General features: G+C 42.0%; 1 protein-coding gene across 11 annotated transcripts in view; it reads left to right on the forward strand.

Annotated features, from left to right (window-relative positions):
* The window catches only part of KANK1 (KN motif and ankyrin repeat domains 1), a 216,355-nt gene that overhangs the window by 192,164 nt on the left and 5,503 nt on the right, over positions 1-18,688 (forward strand). For 10 of the 11 annotated variants that reach the window (XM_010860686.1, XM_010860682.1, XM_010860685.1 and 7 more), the window contains 6 exons: positions 6,850-7,041; positions 7,716-7,824; positions 9,278-9,520; positions 10,901-10,988; positions 13,835-14,054; positions 16,312-16,454. In XM_010860686.1, the coding sequence (XP_010858988.1) occupies positions 6,850-7,041; positions 7,716-7,824; positions 9,278-9,520; positions 10,901-10,988; positions 13,835-14,054; positions 16,312-16,454 (995 nt within the window). The remainder of the gene's footprint in view (positions 1-6,849; positions 7,042-7,715; positions 7,825-9,277; positions 9,521-10,900; positions 10,989-13,834; positions 14,055-16,311; positions 16,455-18,688) is intronic. The other variant, XM_010860687.1, reaches the window with a different exon arrangement.

The following is an 18,688-nucleotide window of genomic DNA, read 5'->3' on the forward strand; positions in this document are numbered from 1 at the left end:
GAAAAACACTTCAGCTCTGAGAAAAATCTTTTATAAAGATTTAAAATCAGTCCACCCCCTTTATGAGCCCTTCAGTTGACTCTTGTTTGAAAATAATTTCTTAAAAGAGAAACTGATGCTTTATCATTTTAGACGAGTATTAGTGAAATAAGTATATGCACTCTGGGAAAAGATGCAAGTTTACTTTGACACTTCTACTCTGAATGAATCTGTGAAGTATGCAGTTCATTTCTGGCTAAAGCATAGAGATAGGTGGTTTTTAAGAACAGAAGTGGCATTTAGTTCCTGGATGTCCATTCATAAATGATGAAGGGAATTGTTGGTAATAGTTGATGGTTACAATCACTGGTTCTTCCTTCAATCAGCAGGTCATTTGTATTTCAGTAAACATATTTAAAGTTTGCTCTGTCCTCATCTCTATTCAGATCAGTTGATAGCTACGAATTCATTGTCAACTGTATGCAAAGTGTGGTACTGAAACAGAGAGAGAGAGTGGTGTAAGCCTTGAACTTGCAATCCAGTTGGTAAGCAAAAACACATATACCAGAAATATGAATGATAACCTGTGGAGGTATATGTTAGCCACCGAATAATGTGAAAATAAAAGTGCTTGAAGAATTCAGCTTCTGTTAAGTTCTCTGAGGTTTAGGGAGAAGATGAGCTTAGGATAGAGAGGACAACGTTAGCTGTATCTGGAAGAACACAAGAGCACATCGGCTTAACCCAATTTTTAGTTAATGCAGCCTGTCAGTGTGGGTTTTCTGGGTCAAGTCTTGGATTGGTGTGTAATTAAATGTGGGTGGGGTTGTGGTGAGGGAGCATCTGATTCTTGATACACTTTAGCATTTTAATTTCCAAATACTCATTTTTACATTCATGACAGCTATCTGGTACCTCTCAGGAAAATACTAAAATGGCCCTAGAAATTATTACACTGCAGTTCTCACCATTTAGTGACTTCATGTTGGTGGCCACAAGCATGGGTACTCAAGGAGAGCTCTGAGCGATGAGCCTACAGACAGAAAGGGATTGTCCTGTCTCCTCCATCAAAGCTACATACTTTCCACTCAAAAGCAATGTGTACCAGTGAAGGCGATCCTTCATGAATAATCTCTACTGTCTGTTCCCCAAATTAACATGTAGACTGAAAAGGGTACATTTGTGCTCAAGCCATTTTCCTTATGGAAAAAATAGAAGTGTTATTTTAGACCCATTTGAATTCTTAGTTACACTTTGAGAAAATGCCTAAATGAATGGCCTCCATTATGATTCAGAAATTTCAGTCCTACTTCTTTTTGACAAGTAAGCTAGATGTTCTTTAAAAATCAAATCAAATGTTTAACTGAAAATCTGGCACAATAACATAATTAAATAGTTGGCCACACTGTTCATAGTTGTGTTTTCAGAAAGTACTTGGCATTATAAATAAAAATATGAGTTAGCATGCCAGAAGAGCTACAATATGTGAACAAAGCAACTTTTAAAATCCATTTTATTTATAAAAGCCAATTTTCTAACAAATTTAGAAACATATTTGCTATGTGCCAACAACTAATACCCGTTCTAGACAGATAAATATCACAGAGGAGACTGTAGGAGGTGATTTCTTTAAAAGCTTCTCTGTCTCTGTTTTTCATTGGTTTTTTAAAATATATAAAAGTGGCTCTAGTGATAAAGAACCCGCCTGCCAATGCAGGAGATATAAGAGACTCAGGTTCAATCCCTGGGTTGGGAAGATCCCCTGGAGGAGGACATGGCAATCCCACTCCAGTATTCTTGCCGGGAGAATCCCATGGACAGAGGAGCCTGGCGGGCCCCAGTCCATGGGGTCATGGAGAGTTGGACACGACTGAAGCGACTTAGCATGCATATAGCTTTAACATTTCTAAAGTCAAAAACATAAGAAAAAAAGTTCTTATTTTTCATTACAGTTTGCCTTAGCTTGTAGTAAAATTATCCATATATTAAATGCTAAATGTACTTTAGAATTAGATTAATGCTTTGGGGATGCTGTTATTTTCTGAAACATTGAGATTTCTGTCATTTGCTGTGTCTTAGTTATCACTAATCTGGTCAAGTTGTAAAACAGAGCTCATGCTTTACTGGCATTTATGGCCATTATAAGCTTGAGTTAATGACCGAAGACTGCAGTTGCCCCTCCCCTGTTCACTGACTCCCCAGTGGTACCTGCACAACTGTTGCCCACTGTGGAATTTTGAGCAGCGTGGGCAGTGTACCAGAGTTCTGAAGGTGTTCGGTGACTGTTCCTGTTGTTAACCCTTACTGTTTGCATGGCGTTTACTGTTAGTCATGGACTTCTACCATTAGTGGTCCAGGACTGCTAACTAAACCACCAACAATTCCTGATAATTCACATGGTCCAAGTTGATAGAGTGAAATCAGTTTTTGTTGTTCAGTTGCTAAGTTGTATCTGACTCTTTGTGACCCCATAAACTGCAGCACGCCAGGCTTCCCTGTCCTTCACTATCTCCCAGAATTTGCTTAAAATCATGTCCATTGAGTTGGTGATGCTAGCTAACCATCTCATCCCCTGCCACCCCCTTCTCCTTTGCCTTCAGTCTTTCCTAGGATCAGAGTCTTTTCCAATGAGTTGGCTCTTCTTAAAGGAAAGTCTAAACTCTTGTTTACCACAGTCAAGTTTTACATTGTTTTCAGCAAATTTTTGATTGGTTAATTTAATTCACTGGTTCGTAATCCTGGCTGCACATTAGAATCACTTGCAGAACTTTAAAAAAATTTTTTATTTATTCATTTATGTTTGGCTATGCTGGGTCTTTGTTGCTGAGTGGGCTTTTCTCTAGTTGTGGCAAGTAAGGGCCACTCCCCAGCTGCAGCACACAGGCTTCTGGTTGTGATAGCCTCTCTTGCTGTGGAGCATGGACTCTAGGGCTCGCAGGCTTCCGTAGTTACAGACCACCCCCCTATCCCCCACCCCGGAGCACAGGCTTGATAGTTGTGGCACATGGACTTAGGTGCTCCGTGGCATACGGGATTCCCCCAGACAAGGGATCAAACCTGTGTCTACTGAGTTGGCAGGTGATTCCTCGCCACTGAGCGAAGTCTCACTTGCAGAACTTTAAAAACCACTAATACTGGATCCATCTGCAGATATAGTTCATTGTATCTTACACCCAACTCAGGCATTCTAAGGGCAACCAGGTTGAGACCATTGAATTTTGTTGGCCACTTTAGTTTTGACTTTTTTGGCTGCACTTTTCATGTGTTTTACTTGAACACAGCAGTCATTTGTCAGTCTTAAAGCTGGTGTGTGTGTCATCTTATCTATGCCCACTAAAAACAATGGGTCTTTATCAAGATCAGGCAATTGTTTCTGGGTCACTCAAGAGCAGCCAGAGTTTCAACACAATCTGAAAAACATTTTCTGACAATAAAGGTGACAAATTTCCTCTGACCCAGCTAATGAGAACTTATTATCATTTATCATTGTTCTTTGCCTTGCTCATTAGACTTAACAGAGTCCCTGTGACTTTCTGTTGAATTACACAGGCACTTACTGAAGTCTTTCAATTATCCAGCACTGTTCAGAGCACTGCAGAGGACACATAATGTAGCACGGAGGGACTTCAGGGAGCTTACATTCTCACAGAAGGGATGTATAAGACCAAGGGAACAGAGGGCAGGATGTATTACAGGAAATCGAAATGACGCCAACCCTTGAAAAGAATCAGTGGAATTCTGCTGGTAAAGGAAGCTGAAATTCCAGGCCTGTTAAGACAGCCTAGTAAGGAAGGGCAGAGAGGTGGGAGTAACTCAGTCACCAGACCACTCTGAGTGAGTAGAGGGTAGAGTTGTTGAGCTGTTTAACTACCCCAGGCAAGAAGTAGCTGTCCTTGTTCACCGTGAAGGATCCTCAGGCACCTGCTTGAGAAGGTGGACCTTGACTAGAGGAGCTTTTAAAAGCCCTAGTTTACAAAACCAAGTTCTGGAGAAGAGGAGTGGTTGCCTCCAGTGGGAAGATTATCTAGAAAAGGGCAGCTGGTGGGAAGTGTGCATTTACTGGGTTGTCAGAAATGTTCTGTGGCTAAATTAGGGAGGTGCTCACACACACATGCATATTTACCAAAATTCATCAAACTCTACACTGAAATTCTGTTCATTTTATTTTATATAAATTATATGTCAATTTAAAAAGTATTTTTAAAGCTGTGTTTAGAAGGAAAGAGAACTATGGATTAAAAGACTTAAAAGCCGTAGTAACCAATGGAAATATAGTACTGAGGTTCTGATTCAAACACTATTAAAAAACATTAAGAGATCACTGCAGAAATTTGAATACTGACCAGATATATAATAATTTCAAATTATCTTTTTTTTTTTAGATTTGATGGTTTTAGCTTTATGCTTATTTTTTAAGAATGTTTTAGGAATATATACTGAAATATTTATGAATGAAAGTAATAGGATCTTCACCTTTTGCTTCAGAAGAATCATTGTGAATGGCTGGAGGCAGTATAGATGAAACCAGATAGCTGATCATTATTGAAGCTAGTGATGGAAACAGGGATTTATTATACCATTCTCTACTTTTGTGACTGTTTAAGGTTTCATAACAATAAAACTGTTAATGTATTTGCATTGTAAAACTCATTGTTGGTTCTTGAATGGGGAAGTGCCTAGTGAAGGTGTTTCTCTAGGGAGTGTTTTGGCACTTGAGGATTAACTGTTGAGACTCTTCGGAGGTTACTGTAGTAATTTCGAAGTAATGATGAATGAAGTTGGAAAAGGAGGAATGAAGATAAATGCCCTGCTTTGTTTACTTAAAGTAAGCAAAGACACTGGTTGTTGCTGTTGTTTGGTGGACAAGTCATGTCTGACTCTTGGTGACCACATGGACTGCAGCACACCAGGCTTCCCTCTCCTTCACTGTCTCCCTGAGTTTGCTCAAACTCATGTCCATTGAGTCATTGATGTTATCGCACCATCTCATTCTCTGTCACCCTCTTCTCCTTTTGCCTTAAATCTTTCCCAGCATCAGGGTCTTTTCCAATGACTCGGCTCTTTGCTTTGGCTAGCCAAAGTATTGGAGCTTCAGCTTCAGCATCATTTCTTCCAGTGAATATTCAGGGTTGATTTCCTTTAAGATTGATTAGTTGCTGTCCAAGAGACTCTCAAGAGTCTTCACCAGCGCCACAGTTCAAAAGTATCAGTTCTTCAGCCCTCAGCCTTCTTTATAGCCCTACTCTTAACATCCATACATGACTAGTGGAAAAATCATAGCTTTGACTGGACGGACCTTTGTCAGTGATGTGATGTCTCTGCTTTTTAATATGCTATCTAGGTTTGTCAGAGCTTTCTTTCCAAGGAGCAAGCATCTTTTAATTTCATGGCTGCAGTCACCATCCACAGTGATTTTGGAGCCTGAAAAGGCACTGGAGACATTTCTTATTCTCTGTCAGGGGTCACATCAGGTCGTGGGGCAGTTGAACATTATTGGAAGGGCTGCATTCAGTACTCTCTGCCCATGCTGAGTTGGGAGGTGGATTTGTGAAGAAAGCACCAGAGAGGTCCCATTGCCTACAGAACTAAAGGAGGAGGCACTGTGCTGTTGATGAACAGAATTAGGAAATGTCAGCCATGTAGAAAATTCTCTGTGTGTGTGTGTGTGTGTGCGCGTGCTTAGTCACGTCAGTCATGTCTGACCCTTTGCGACCCTATGGACTGTAGCCCACGAGGCTCTTCTGTCCATGGGATTCTCTAGGCAAGAATACTGGAGTGGGGTGCCATTTCCTCCACCAGGGGATCTTCCCAACCCAGGGATCGAACCTGTTTCTTATGTCTCCTGCATTGGCAGGTGGGTTCTTTACAACTAGCACCAGCTGGGAAGCCCACAAATTCTGTGCTATACCTATATATTATATATATATAAATTATATAATAATAATTCAATTTTTCTGCTTCATCAGTGAACAGATATTAAGTACCTAACATAAGTAAAAGCAATCTAGAAGATGAGTGAGAGAAACAAAGTTGATTAAATTAGTTTTGTAGGCCCTTAAAATATTTACAGACAAGAAGGGAGTCTAAGGAATCAGCTAGTACCTTGTATTATAGATCTTGTAGGAGAGTCTTAAAGACGGGCCTTGAGAGTTCAGAGGAAGGAGAGTTAGTTTCCAGTGGGGAGATGAGGTAAGGCTTGGAAGAGGAAGTAATGGGAGGGTTGTCCATGTGAGGGAGCATAGGGAAGGAGCAGCACCAGGCAGAAGAGAGTAAACTGAGGCAGGTGTGCTTGTGAGAAAAGAGGAGACCCCACTTTCTACACTGGGAGGAGTTCCGCCTGCTGGGATGCACCCCAAAAAGACCACAGGTGTAGTGGGAAATAACCCTGGAGAGGTAAGCTAGTGCCAAATGGCAGATGTTAGAATATCTGGCTAAGTATTGATAGCATGAACTATGTTTTCTGAGTGGTAGAGAGATTTTTAGGTTTTTCAAGTTGCGTTTGAGCTGGAATAAGGATGGGATTTGAGCTGAGTGGGGAGAGGGGTAAATGTGAAGGAAGAGGGACAGTCAGGATGCTACACTGGTAGTCCAGTGTAAGGTAAGGTGGCAGCGCCAGAACAGACAGAAGAGAGGCACTGCGGAGTTAGAAGGACCGACCCGGATGTGGTCAAAGGGAAGAGATCAGAGTCAAGAAGGCCTTGGTGGTTTGATTTTTAGATGGCTTGGATAGTAGTGCTAATTATGCAGAAAGAAAACACCGGAAAAGTGCTTGAGAAAATGATGAATTGCAAGAATTGTTTTTAAAGCCATTTAGCGCATTTTATGTGGTCCTAGCATCACACATTTGTACACCCTTCTCCTTCCTCACAGGCAGTAATTTGGAATACACCTGTAAGTGTGGAGGCCTTCAGTCAGGAGGGCCATTAAACTCACAGACATCCCTGCAGGAGGCGGGGACCACGGAAGGGAAGCCCATCGGCAGCCAGGATACCTTCCCCACCCAGGAAAGCATGCTGTCTCCAGTGAATCTGACAGACGACCAGATAGCCGCTGGCCTCTATGGTAACTTTCCTCACTCACAACCCTTCTCAGCATCAGCACAGGACCAGAGTTGTCAGCGTTCCAGTCTAATGCCCGTGTTTCTTATAAATTGACCTGGAAAAATGATTACACAGTTGTTAGGAAGTAGGCCTAGAATATCTCTTAAGATTATCAAAGAAAGCCCCCTTGAGAAATGAGGTCCCCTTAAGAAAACTCATCTGATGTTGCAAATTACAAAATATTTTAAACAGCATTTCACTGTTTCATTTATACCTGTCTGGCAGGTATAAATTTTTCTAGGTTTATCTCAACTGAAAAAAAAAAAAAAAAACGACTAATAATAATCCCTATCTTAGTGCCTAGATGGTTTTTGAGGATCAAGTGAGATATGACATCACTTTATAAACAGTAAAGCCTGATATAGATGCTAGTTGTCACTGCTTTTGTTATGTCTGGAAGGACTAATGGATTTTTTTTTTTTTTTGCATTTAAAGAATGTTATTAATGGAACTTTGAATTATTTTCTTTGCATGCACACAATTTTCCAGTGGATTTTGGACAAGTTTCTCATATATACATGCCAAGATCTCTAGTTACATAAATAAAAAATGAATGTACATAAAGAATACCTATTCACTTACTTATATGGGTATGAATTATATTAATTTTGATCACCATGATTCACTTCTCCACAGTATGTACAAATAATGAAAGTACGCTGAAGTCCATCATGAAGAAGAAAGATGCCAACAAAGATTCAAATGGAGCAAAAAAGAATCTTCAGTTTGTTGGCATTAATGGAGGGTAAGGAAAGATGGAGGTACTAGTGTTGATACGTGGTCTGTTTCCTTTGCCTCCTGTCTACCCAAGTCCTATTTAAAGGTGCTAGTCTAGGATGCTGCCGTATAGGGTGACAGAAGATTCCCTCCTCATAAAGGTGCATTTGGGCCTCTCTTCTCCCTTGCTCTCTGTAAGGATATTTCGCTCTTGAAAGGATACCTGATGAAGCTGAGTAATTTACATCCTCTCACCTTTGATGTGAAACAAATGGTCTTCAAGGAAAGCAGCAGGCAGCAGGTTGCCTACATTGTTGGACAGCTTGTAACTTACCTGTGGCAGGACTGAGCAACAGACAAAGACTGAGAGCATTGCTCCGTGAGCCAGGGATAGTCATCCACTCCTTCAGAACGGGTTGTTGTGCTTGGCTCTCCAGGCTTACAAACAAAATAGTAGGGCCTCTTGCCCGAAGAGTAACCTCGCCATGCCATCTCTTCTTCATTTTCTAAATGGAATGTGTTTTAGTTGTTTTATTCCTTCTCTTGTAATTGGCCCAGGTAAATAAATAGTCAAGCCTGTTTGTCCTCCTACAGTTGAATCAAAGCAGTTAATCCTATTAATCCATACATGGGCTCAACAAGAAACAATAGTGCAGAGTTAGTTGAGATAATATTTATAGTAAAGCGTGCCACAAAGGTTTAACTTAGTGGTGTCTGCTTTCCAAGTCATTAGCGTTTTATTGGGTAATGTGTCCCACAGTTTGGAGAGCGTGTACCAGAGGAACTGTTGGTTACTTACATAATCTGTTCACCTTGGACAATGGGAGAATTTTGTACATTTGTACATAGGAAGAATGAAAAGGGGAAAGAAAAGGAACAGGAAAGATGAACAACCGCAGAATTGGTTTCCATAAAATAAATTTCCTTTGATTTACACTAAGCTAGAGGTGCTATATGGAGAAGGCAGCGGCACCCCACTCCAGTACTCTTGCCTGGAAAATCCCATGGACGGAGGAGCCTGGTGGGCTGCAGTCCATGGGGTCGCTAAGAGTCGGACATGACTGAGTGACTTCACTTTCACTTTCACACATTAGAGAAGGAAATGGCAATCCATTCCAGTGTTCTTGCCTGGAGAATCTCAGGGACGGGGGAGCCTGGTGGGCTGTCGTCTACGGGGTTGCATAGAGTCGGACACGACTGAAGCGACTTAGCAGCAGCAGAGGTGCTATATATATACATACTATTTTCTACAAGTGGTTATCTGATACTGCTCAGCAACCTTGGTTATCCCTTTTAAGTGATAACCCATTCAAAACCACCAGATTTCTAAGTAGACCTTACTCCAAACTTCTAAGTGCAGGGTCTAAAAACCACTGGTGAAATTTCTGGAGTCATTTAGCAGCTTTCCCTTCATAAACATTTCTGTCACTGGGTCTTCATGGGCGCACCTCGCATCTCCTGAACTCCCAATTGCCACCTAGGTATGAAACCACTTCCAGTGATGATTCCAGCTCAGATGAAAGCTCTTCTTCCGAGTCAGATGACGAGTGTGATGTCCCTGAGTATCCTCCCGAGGAAGAGGAGGAGGAAGAGGAGGATGAAGACACTCGGGGAATGGCAGAAGGCCACCACGCAGTTAATGTGGAAGGTTTCACGTCCACCAGGGTGGAAGATGAAATGCAGGTTCCAGAATGCGAACCTGAGAAGGTGGAAATCAGAGAGAGGTGTGGTACATCCTCCCCCTCCCCGACCCTTGCCACGTTTGGTGTACTTTGGCAGTAGAATTGTCTGGTTGTGCAGATTGTGCAGTTGAATCTTAATAGATTTTTCCAGTCTCCAACAAAGCGCTAAACTTTACCTGGTCCTTAGAGGTGTGTACTTCTTGTCCTGATGCTAGTAGATACAAGTGCAGAAGTAATAATCTGCTAGATCTCTTATGGTAGCAAAGAGAAGGGCTTGGTATCTGTTCACCTTTGTTTCTTCAACTGTTTAATATCTCACTTTGTATGTGGAGGCACCATCCACCAAACTCTTAAGCACCACTAAAGCTTCCATTGTTTTAACAACCTCAATTATACTTAAAGCCATATTAGAATTTTTTGTAACCAACACATTTCACGTTTTAAAGTTTCAGATTTTACCGTTACCCATTTATCCTTATACAGGTGTCCTTACTGATATTATGGGTCTGTACTGATATTATATGAGAGGAACAGTTTTTGGCCTCAACCAAAGGTCACAGTTACTGTAGAGATGATGTGATCAGTCACATGCCCATAGTTTGTTGCTTATTGAGTGATTGGGATCACCACAAGAATGGCTTTGGGACTGTCATAAACAGCAGCTGAAATATCAAACACTCTGGTTGGCTAAAACATGTACTAAAAGTGTAGCCAATTTTAAAGCCTTAGCAAATGTGGAATCAATGCTTATAGAACAGGAGAGAACAGAACAGATGGAAATTTCAGTATGTTTTTTCACCATGTGAAGTATAACTAGAACATTTCAGAAAACTAATTTGGCAAATGAGTATTTAACTGCATTAACACAAGGTAAGTGTCTTTATACTTCAAGTATTTTCAAATGGCTCCATATTTTGATATATGTTATTTTTTTTTTAAAGCTTTATTGAGGTATACTTTATATGCCATATGTCATCTGACTTTTAAGTTCATGTTTTCATGTGGGTTAAACAAACCCTTCCTGAGTCACCAAATGTGATTTCACATGTGTGGTTTACTGGTCAGCGTAGTGGGTGTGTGGTAATTCGGATCTCCTCAACCCCTCAAGAGTAAAAATATGTTTAAGAACTTAGAACCAAAGCAGTGGAAAATCTCCATAATGCCACACAAGCCAAAGTGGTGAAACTGAAAGCTACCCTCATGAAATAAGGCCAGAGCTCTAGCTGGAGGCCTTGGCTCTGTATGTAGCATCCGACCTCGGGCATCTGGACTCTCCCAGGCAGGCACCTAGCGCCACCACAACCTGCTGAGGTTGACTTGGGGCTCCTGGTCTTGTAAAGGGTTATAGAGTTTGAGGTAAAGATGCCTTTCCTTCTGTAGTCAGTCTTGAGCTCTCTTTCTTCTATTTTTCCCCCTTTCTAGATATGAATTAAGTGAAAAGATGTTGTCTGCATGCAACTTACTGAAAAATAATATAAATGACCCCAAAGCTTTGACCAGCAAGGATATGGTGAGTTTGACCTATAGACCCTATCTCTCGGCGGGCCCTGGGCTGTTGTTGCCTGCACTCTTTCCCCCCCAGACTGTTCCTAGTGCGTGGGCAGAGTGACCATCCTGCTGCCCTGTGTGCCGGACGACCCTGTGAATGTCTCCCTCAGGCCTGACTTCAGATCTTCTTTCTCCAGCCTGTACTTTTCTTGGGGGCTGAGCATCTGCGAGGCAGATACTTGCATATGGAAAGGAGGGCTAATTGCAGCCATTTGTCATCTTTCTGCATGTCCGGCTGCTTACAGAACCTTGTGATCCAGGGAGCAGAGTCCTGGAATTTTTTAAGTTAGCCTGTGTTTTTAAGAGAAACCTATCTGAGCCGAGGTCAACATTCCTTCCAATTATGAAACTGTGTATTATGCTCTGATGTGGAATGCAGTCAGTCACTATTTTTAAACCTAGAAATAACTGCACTTGTTGGCCTCTCACAGCTTGAGAGATTTAGAAGCCTGCGGCAAAGAGGTAGACAGTTTTGCCTTAAGGAGCATGAGTAGCATAACATAGGACAGATAAATATTTCCATGGCCATGGTGAATCAGATGTTCTTGCCAGGTGTGTTGCTCTAGGGATGTTTAGATTTGCAGCTTCTTTCATAGGTTAGACCAGCCTTCTGGTAGACACTTGAATTCAGTGCATTGAGAAGGTATAGCATTTCATGTTATTCTAGATAGTAATGTTCATTTGAATCTTAGCATATTAGTGGAAGATTTAATGTGAAGTTTTATGCTAAATAATCAAAGTCTGCAGCTGATGAGACAAGTTGATTCATAGGTCTCACAAAGTTGTAGAGTTATGAAACCAAAATGTTAAGATGGAAGAGACTTAGGGAATTACCTAATGCTGGAAAGGCAAATAGTTTTCCTCACATAACAAACACAATCTGAAGAAAAATTGGTGATGGCTAGCACAGGAGAAGGACATACGTGTTCCCACCAGGACACTATCCTGGTCTATCCCGCTTTAACTGAGGCCCTAAAGATTATAAGTAGCTGCTAGTTAGTGCTTGGAATGGATGATACCTGTCTTCAGTTCTCATCCCGTGGTTTTTTTTCATCCCAACTAAATCATGTTACCTTGTTATATGGCATCATTTTTGAAAATTATGCTGTCTTTTCACATCTGTTTATATTGCTTTAGAAACTTAAATTTATCAGAGCCAGCTGAATCTTGACCTTCAAATATTGTACTGAAAAAGGAGCATAGCAGTGATGTTTACAGAAGGAAATACTAAATGAAGTCCCCAGCCTAGGGGGACATTTATGTACATGTTGAACTCTTATCAGTATAGACTAAGTGCCTGTCTGTACCTTGGTCACAAATAATAAAACCAGGAAAGGTCGCTGCACTGTTAATATTTCCCACTAGGTTTAACCTGAACTTAAAACTGTTGCTTTCAGACCCCAGATTTTATGGCTGTTACATACTTTTACTTTTACCTTCCCCATTGTTATTGCTGTTTAGTCACTAAGTCTTGTCGGACTCTTGTGACCCCATGGACTATAGCCCCCCAGACTCCTCTATTCATGGGATTTCCCTGGAATGAGAATTTCCCTGGAATGCCATTTCCTTCTCCAGGGAATCTTCCTGACCCAGGGATCGAACCTGTGTCTCCTGCATTGGCAGGTGGATTCTTTACCACTGAGCCACCAGGGACTTTACCTATAATACTAGGTTATGTGATCCTCAGGGAGGACTTAACATTTCTGGGGCCCCAGTTGTCAAGCATATTCTTAGCACACACCCCAGGATTGGTCCATTTTTTTGTTAACTGAATATTCATTCAGTAAAGACATGTTTAAAGTACTGTGCTATGAAAAGTTCCAAATGTGAATGATCACAACACCAAGACCATGTAACCATATCAGGACACTGAATATGTAGTTATAACAGAGTTTGACAACCAGATGATATAATTCCCCTTCCTTCTGTGTGAGGTATCCAGAGGAATTGAAATCTGAATATGTGAGTGAACAGAAGAAAAGAAAAATTAGATGAATTCTTTGCTGGTCAGGACCCTTTTCATTCAAGTGACCCAAACTATGAAATGCCAATTTCATGTGTCCACAGCCTAAGGGAAGGCAAGTGGGGCTGATGACCAGATGCAGATGTCCTGATGGGAAAAAGTAATTTGTTTCAGCAAAAAGTAATTTGCTTTTTATTCTCTTTCTGTGGTTGAACATTTTTATTTGGGATGTAGTAAGAATCAGGTTGCCTGCATGGTTATGGTCTCCAGCCTAGTGCTGTGGAGATGGATGTTGAAGGAGTTGAAGTTGGACTAGACAGGAAGGAGGCAACCTAATTGTGTCAAATGATTTCTCCTGTCCTGATTACTATGAAAATCATTTTCAAGGCCAACCTCCCTACATAATATTAATAGTTCAATAATAAATGGACCCTGGCCTAAGTGACTTAACATGTATTATCTCATTTGTCATCACAAACATGGTGAAGGAAAGGTATTTTTATTAGCCCATTTTTCAGATGAAGAAACTGAGGTACAGAGTAAGTATCTTCCCCAGCTTTGAACAGCTCATCGCTAGCAGAATTAGAATTTTAGCATCCTGGTGTAATTCTTGCACGATGATATAGAATTTAGAACATGTGCGTGTGTGCAAATCAGAAGGTATACTTCAGTTTGGAATTTGAGGCTTCTCTGAGGGCTCTGGGTTTTATTAGTTGTTCTTTGAGACCAAAGTCTATCTGCATGTACTTTGACTATAAAAGGCCTGATTTCTTGGGCTTTCAGCTAGGTCTCAGAAAGGTCTATAAATAGAACTGCTAATGGCCAACTGCTTGGTGTCTTGGCAGCGGTTCTGTCTGAACACCCTCCAGCACGAGTGGTTCCGCGTGTCCAGCCAGAAGTCAGCCATCCCGGCCATGGTGGGGGACTACATAGCCGCCTTTGAGGCCATCTCACCGGAAGTCCTGCGTCATGTCATCAACATGGCGGACGGCAACGGCAACACCGCCCTACATTACAGCGTGTCCCACTCCAACTTCGAGATCGTGAAGATGCTCTTGGACGCGGGTACACTAGCAGTCCCTTTCTCTCCTCCAACAGACTCAGGTTGTGACTCATCTCGAAGGAGCTAGCCGACCCACTCCTCAGTTTGGTGACCCTTCTAAAAGCCTTTACATTGCTTTGCCCCATGAGACGGTAAGAATCTCATTCTTGAGTCATTCATGGGAGGCTTGAAGCAGATTCCAGATCTGTTTTGGAAGGTGCCATTGAGGATATTCGGTGGTGCAGTTCAGCAAGATGTATCCTCGGTAACACACATGCCTCACATTCCATTCGAGAATGTAGCCAATGGATGTATTAAACATGGAGTAATGGGGTGTTACATAGAAGGGTCCCCTTGAGAAATAGGGAGCTTTCAACTTTTTGTTCAAATGGAACAGCCCTATTATCAATACTTTGAGTCTACAAGTCACTTTATTTCTTTTTGAAATACGTATTTTTACTTCTAATTTGATGGATACAGAATCCACAGTACCTCACTCTGATGAGTGAGAACGCAGTGTGAACATCTGATTTAGAATATGCAATGCAATTGTCTGGTTTTCCCATTCTGCTTCTTGACCCAACTGTCCCAATTTTTTTCTGCTTTGTTTTGGGAACATTAGATTAATGCAGAGAAGAGACCAAACAAATCTATCTTTTTTTCTAAGTTTGATTGTTCCCAATTTAAGGGTCATGTTAGGATAAAACTGTTTCCAGTTTAAAGGAAAGAATTCCAAGCCTCCTTCCCAGAGGAAAGTCCTTCAGACTTTCCAGACTATAAACAGAGCTGATGATACTCTCAGCGCAGGTTACTGTTTAAACAGAGAAGTGGATAATATCCGGGAAAGTTAAGAACAGGATTTCAGGATTGCTCCTGAAAGTAACAGTTTAATCTGCCCTTGGAAATTTTGCATGGGCAGGATATTTTGGTAAACTAAGTTATTTTAGTTCCATTGTTGGATGGCTTTGGTTAATCACTTTTCTGGGTTTTCTTCACTTTTTATAATGCTCACCTTTATAGACTGAGATTGTGGCTCCATAAAGAATGTTTGTAAATCTAGGACACTAGCAACATCAGCAAAGAGCCGAATGCCAGAGATAGTAAGGTGCCTCGAAGAGCATGTCTGTTCACCCGATTCTCCATCAGACAGCTTTTTTCTTTTCTTTTTCCTTTTCTCTGTTAAAAAATACACACTGTTGTAAATACCATTATGTCCCTAGTATGCAGTTGTTTAGAACTTAAAAACTTTTTCACCATACAGTCTCTTCTCAGTCTCAATGACAGAAACACCCTAAGCACTTTAATTGTATCTGGTCTCACATAAAAAGTTTCTTGCCTGCACTTCCCATTCCTTTCATTTTATTAGAAAGTGCTGAAGGAACTTAAGGATGCCTGCAGGATAATTTAGGCCCTGTGTGTGTATATGCTTAGTCATGTCTGACTCTTTGCAACCCTGTGAACTGTAGCCTGCCAGGGTCCTCTGTCCATGGACTTTTCTGGGCAAGAATACTGGAGTGGTTTGCCATTTCTTCCTCCAGGGGATCTTCCTGACCCCAGGGATCAAACTCTAGCTCCTGCGTCTCCTGCACTGACAGATGGATTCTTTACCACTGAGCCACCTGGGAAGCCTAATTTAAGCCCTGAAGACTCCTTAAGAATTACAGGACTAGATAAGTTCTGGTTTATTGAGTCTAGGAGTCCCTGACAGTTTGTACGGGATTTAACTAAAGTTGCTGTCAGACCACAATTCTTAGAGCTGGGTGTCATATGATTGGATTCTAATTTGAAGGGTCATACATGAGAGCATCAAACTCAGGGTCTCAGAGTGAGCAGTGGTTTATGAGTGGGGAACACCATATTCAGTGTTCCTACATAAGCCTCTACAAATCCTTCTTTCCCTTATAGTCTGATCACCTTCTTCACTCCAAAATGGTGATTTTCTAGACAGAGATTAATGTCTAGATTCCACATTATATTGTATTCTTCAAAGCAACCATTACTTGGAACAGCCTCCCAGACTTCCAAGCTGTTGTAGTTAACCGCTATTTGCGAACAAGAGGGGCTGTGAAAGCTTGCTGTCATTTCTCATGACCTAGAAAAAAACTTTTTCTTTGGTTTAGTATGAAAACATCTCTCACATTTCCTTCGGACTCACTCTGGGACTTTGACTGCTGGAGGCCATTTTACTGGGCTCTCCCATACTCCACACCTTCAGTTCAGGAGGGCAACTGATGCTGTTGGAAGACTGGTTCTTGCCTCAAGAGACTCATGTTTTTGCAGACGTGTGTAACGTGGATCACCAGAATAAGGCAGGGTACACCCCCATCATGCTGGCAGCCCTCGCTGCCGTGGAAGCAGAGAAGGACATGCAAGTCGTGGAAGAGCTCTTCGCCTGTGGGGATGTGAACGCCAAAGCCAGCCAGGTGAGTGCACTTACTTGCAGGTTCTGTGCTAGCTGGCATAGCTGTGACCTGCACAAGTGCCCCCGCCATGCTCCTAACCACTGAGCACAGTCCATGTGCTTGATGACCAAACACACCCATGAAACGCCAGCTTAACCACACAGTGGAAACTTCTCCCTTCTCTGCCTTGCATTGCGTCTGTTTGAAGCCATGTGCACGTGAATCCTGGGTCAGCCTGCCTGTGAGTGACTGGGAATTCCCACCATCTACCCAGTGGCCACTGCTCCCTGACTGTCTCCAGATCACAGTGTCTTCCTGCCTGCACAGGGCCCCTCACCCAGGTGTGATCACAGTTGACTTGTGACCATCTTCTAAACTTCCCAGCTCCTTATTATCATGAGATGGACCCTCCAAGCCAAAGGGAAAACTGACTCATGACTTTAGGGTCTTATGATCTCATAGTTCACAAGAAGTGAGTTTCTCCATGACTGCCACCACCCAAATCAGATCAGTTGCTCAGTCGTGTCTGACTCTTTGCGACCCCATGAATCACAGCACGCCAGGCCTCCCTGTCCATCACCAACTCCCGGAGTTCACTGAGACTCACGTCCATCGAGTCAGTGATGCCATCCAGCCATCTCATCCTCTGTCGTTCGCTTCTCCTCTTGCCCCCAATCCCTCCCAGCATCAGAGTCTTTTCCAGTGAGTCAACTCTTCGCATGAGGTGGCCAAAGTACTGGAGTTTCAGCTTTAGCATCATTCCTTCCAGAGAAATCCCAGGGCTGATCTCCTTCAGAATGGACTGGTTGGATCTCCTTGCAGTCCAAGGGATTCTCAAGAGTCTTCTCCAACAGTACAGTTCAAAAGCATCAGTTCTTCGGCGCTCAGCTTTCTTCACAGTCCAACTCTCACATCCATACATGACCACAGGAAAAACCATAGCCTTGACTAGACGAACCTTTGTTGGCAAAGTAATATCTCTGCTTTTGAATATGGTATCTAGGTTGGTCATAACTTTCCTTCCAAGGAGTAAGTGTCTTTTAATTTCATGGCTGCAGTCACCATATGCAGTGATGTTGGAGCCCAGAAAAATAAAGTCTGAGACTGTTTCAACTGTTTCCCCATCTATTTCCCATGAAGTGATGGGACCGGATGCCATGATCTTTGTTTTCTGAATGTTGAGCTTTAAGCCAACTTTTTCACTCTCCACTTTCACTTTCATCAAGAGGCTTTTGAGTTCCTCTTCACTTTCTGCCATAAGGGTGGTGTCATCTGCATATCTGAGGTTATTGATATTTCTCCCGGCAATCTTGATTCCAGCTTGTGTTTCTTGCAGTCCAGCATTTCTCATGATGTACTCTGCATAGAAGTTAAATAAACAGGGTGACAATATACAGCCTTGACGAACTCCTTTTCCTATTTGGAACCAGTCTGTTGTTCCCTGTCCAGTTCTAACTGTTGCTTCCTGACCTGCATACAAATTTCTCAAGAGGCAGGTCAGGTGGTCTGGTGTTCCCATCTCTTTCAGAATTTTCCACAGTTTATTGTGATCCGCACAGTCAAAGGCTTTGGCATAGTCAATAAAGCAGAAATAGATGTTTTTCTGGAACTCTCTTGCTTTTTCCATGATCCAGCGGATGTTGGCAATTTGATCTCTGGTTCCTCTGCCTTTTCTAAATCCAGCTTGAACATCAGGAATTTCACGGTTCACATATTGCTGAAGCCTGGCTTGGAGAATTTTGAGCATTTCTTCACTAGCGTGTGAGATGAGTGCAATTGTGTGGTAGTTTGAGCATTCTTTGGCATTGCCTTTCTTTGGGATTGAAATGAAAATTGATTTTTTCCAGTCTTGTGGCCACTGCTGAGTTTTCCAAATTTGCTGGCATTTTGAGTGCAGCACTTTCACAGCATCATCTTTCAGGATTTGGAATAGCTCAACTGGAATTCCATCACCTCCACTAGTTTTGTTCGTAGTGATGCTTTTTAAGGCCCACTTGACTTCCAGGATGTCTGGCTCTAGGTCAGTGATCACACCATCGTGATTATCTGGGTCGTGAAGATCTTTTTGGTACAGTTCTTCTGTGTATTCTTGCCATCTCTTCTTAATATCTTCTGCTTCTGTTAGGTCCATACCATTTCTGTTCTTTATCGAGCCCATCTTTGCATGAAATGTTCCTTTGGTATCTCTGATTTTCTTGAAGAGATCCCTAGTCTTTCCCATTCTGTTGTTTTCCTCTATTTCTTTGCATTGATCG

This window comes from Bison bison, unplaced genomic scaffold, assembly GCF_000754665.1.
Source record: "Bison bison bison isolate TAMUID 2011002044 unplaced genomic scaffold, Bison_UMD1.0 scf7180017864469, whole genome shotgun sequence".
NCBI classification, from domain to species: Eukaryota; Metazoa; Chordata; class Mammalia; order Artiodactyla; family Bovidae; genus Bison; species Bison bison.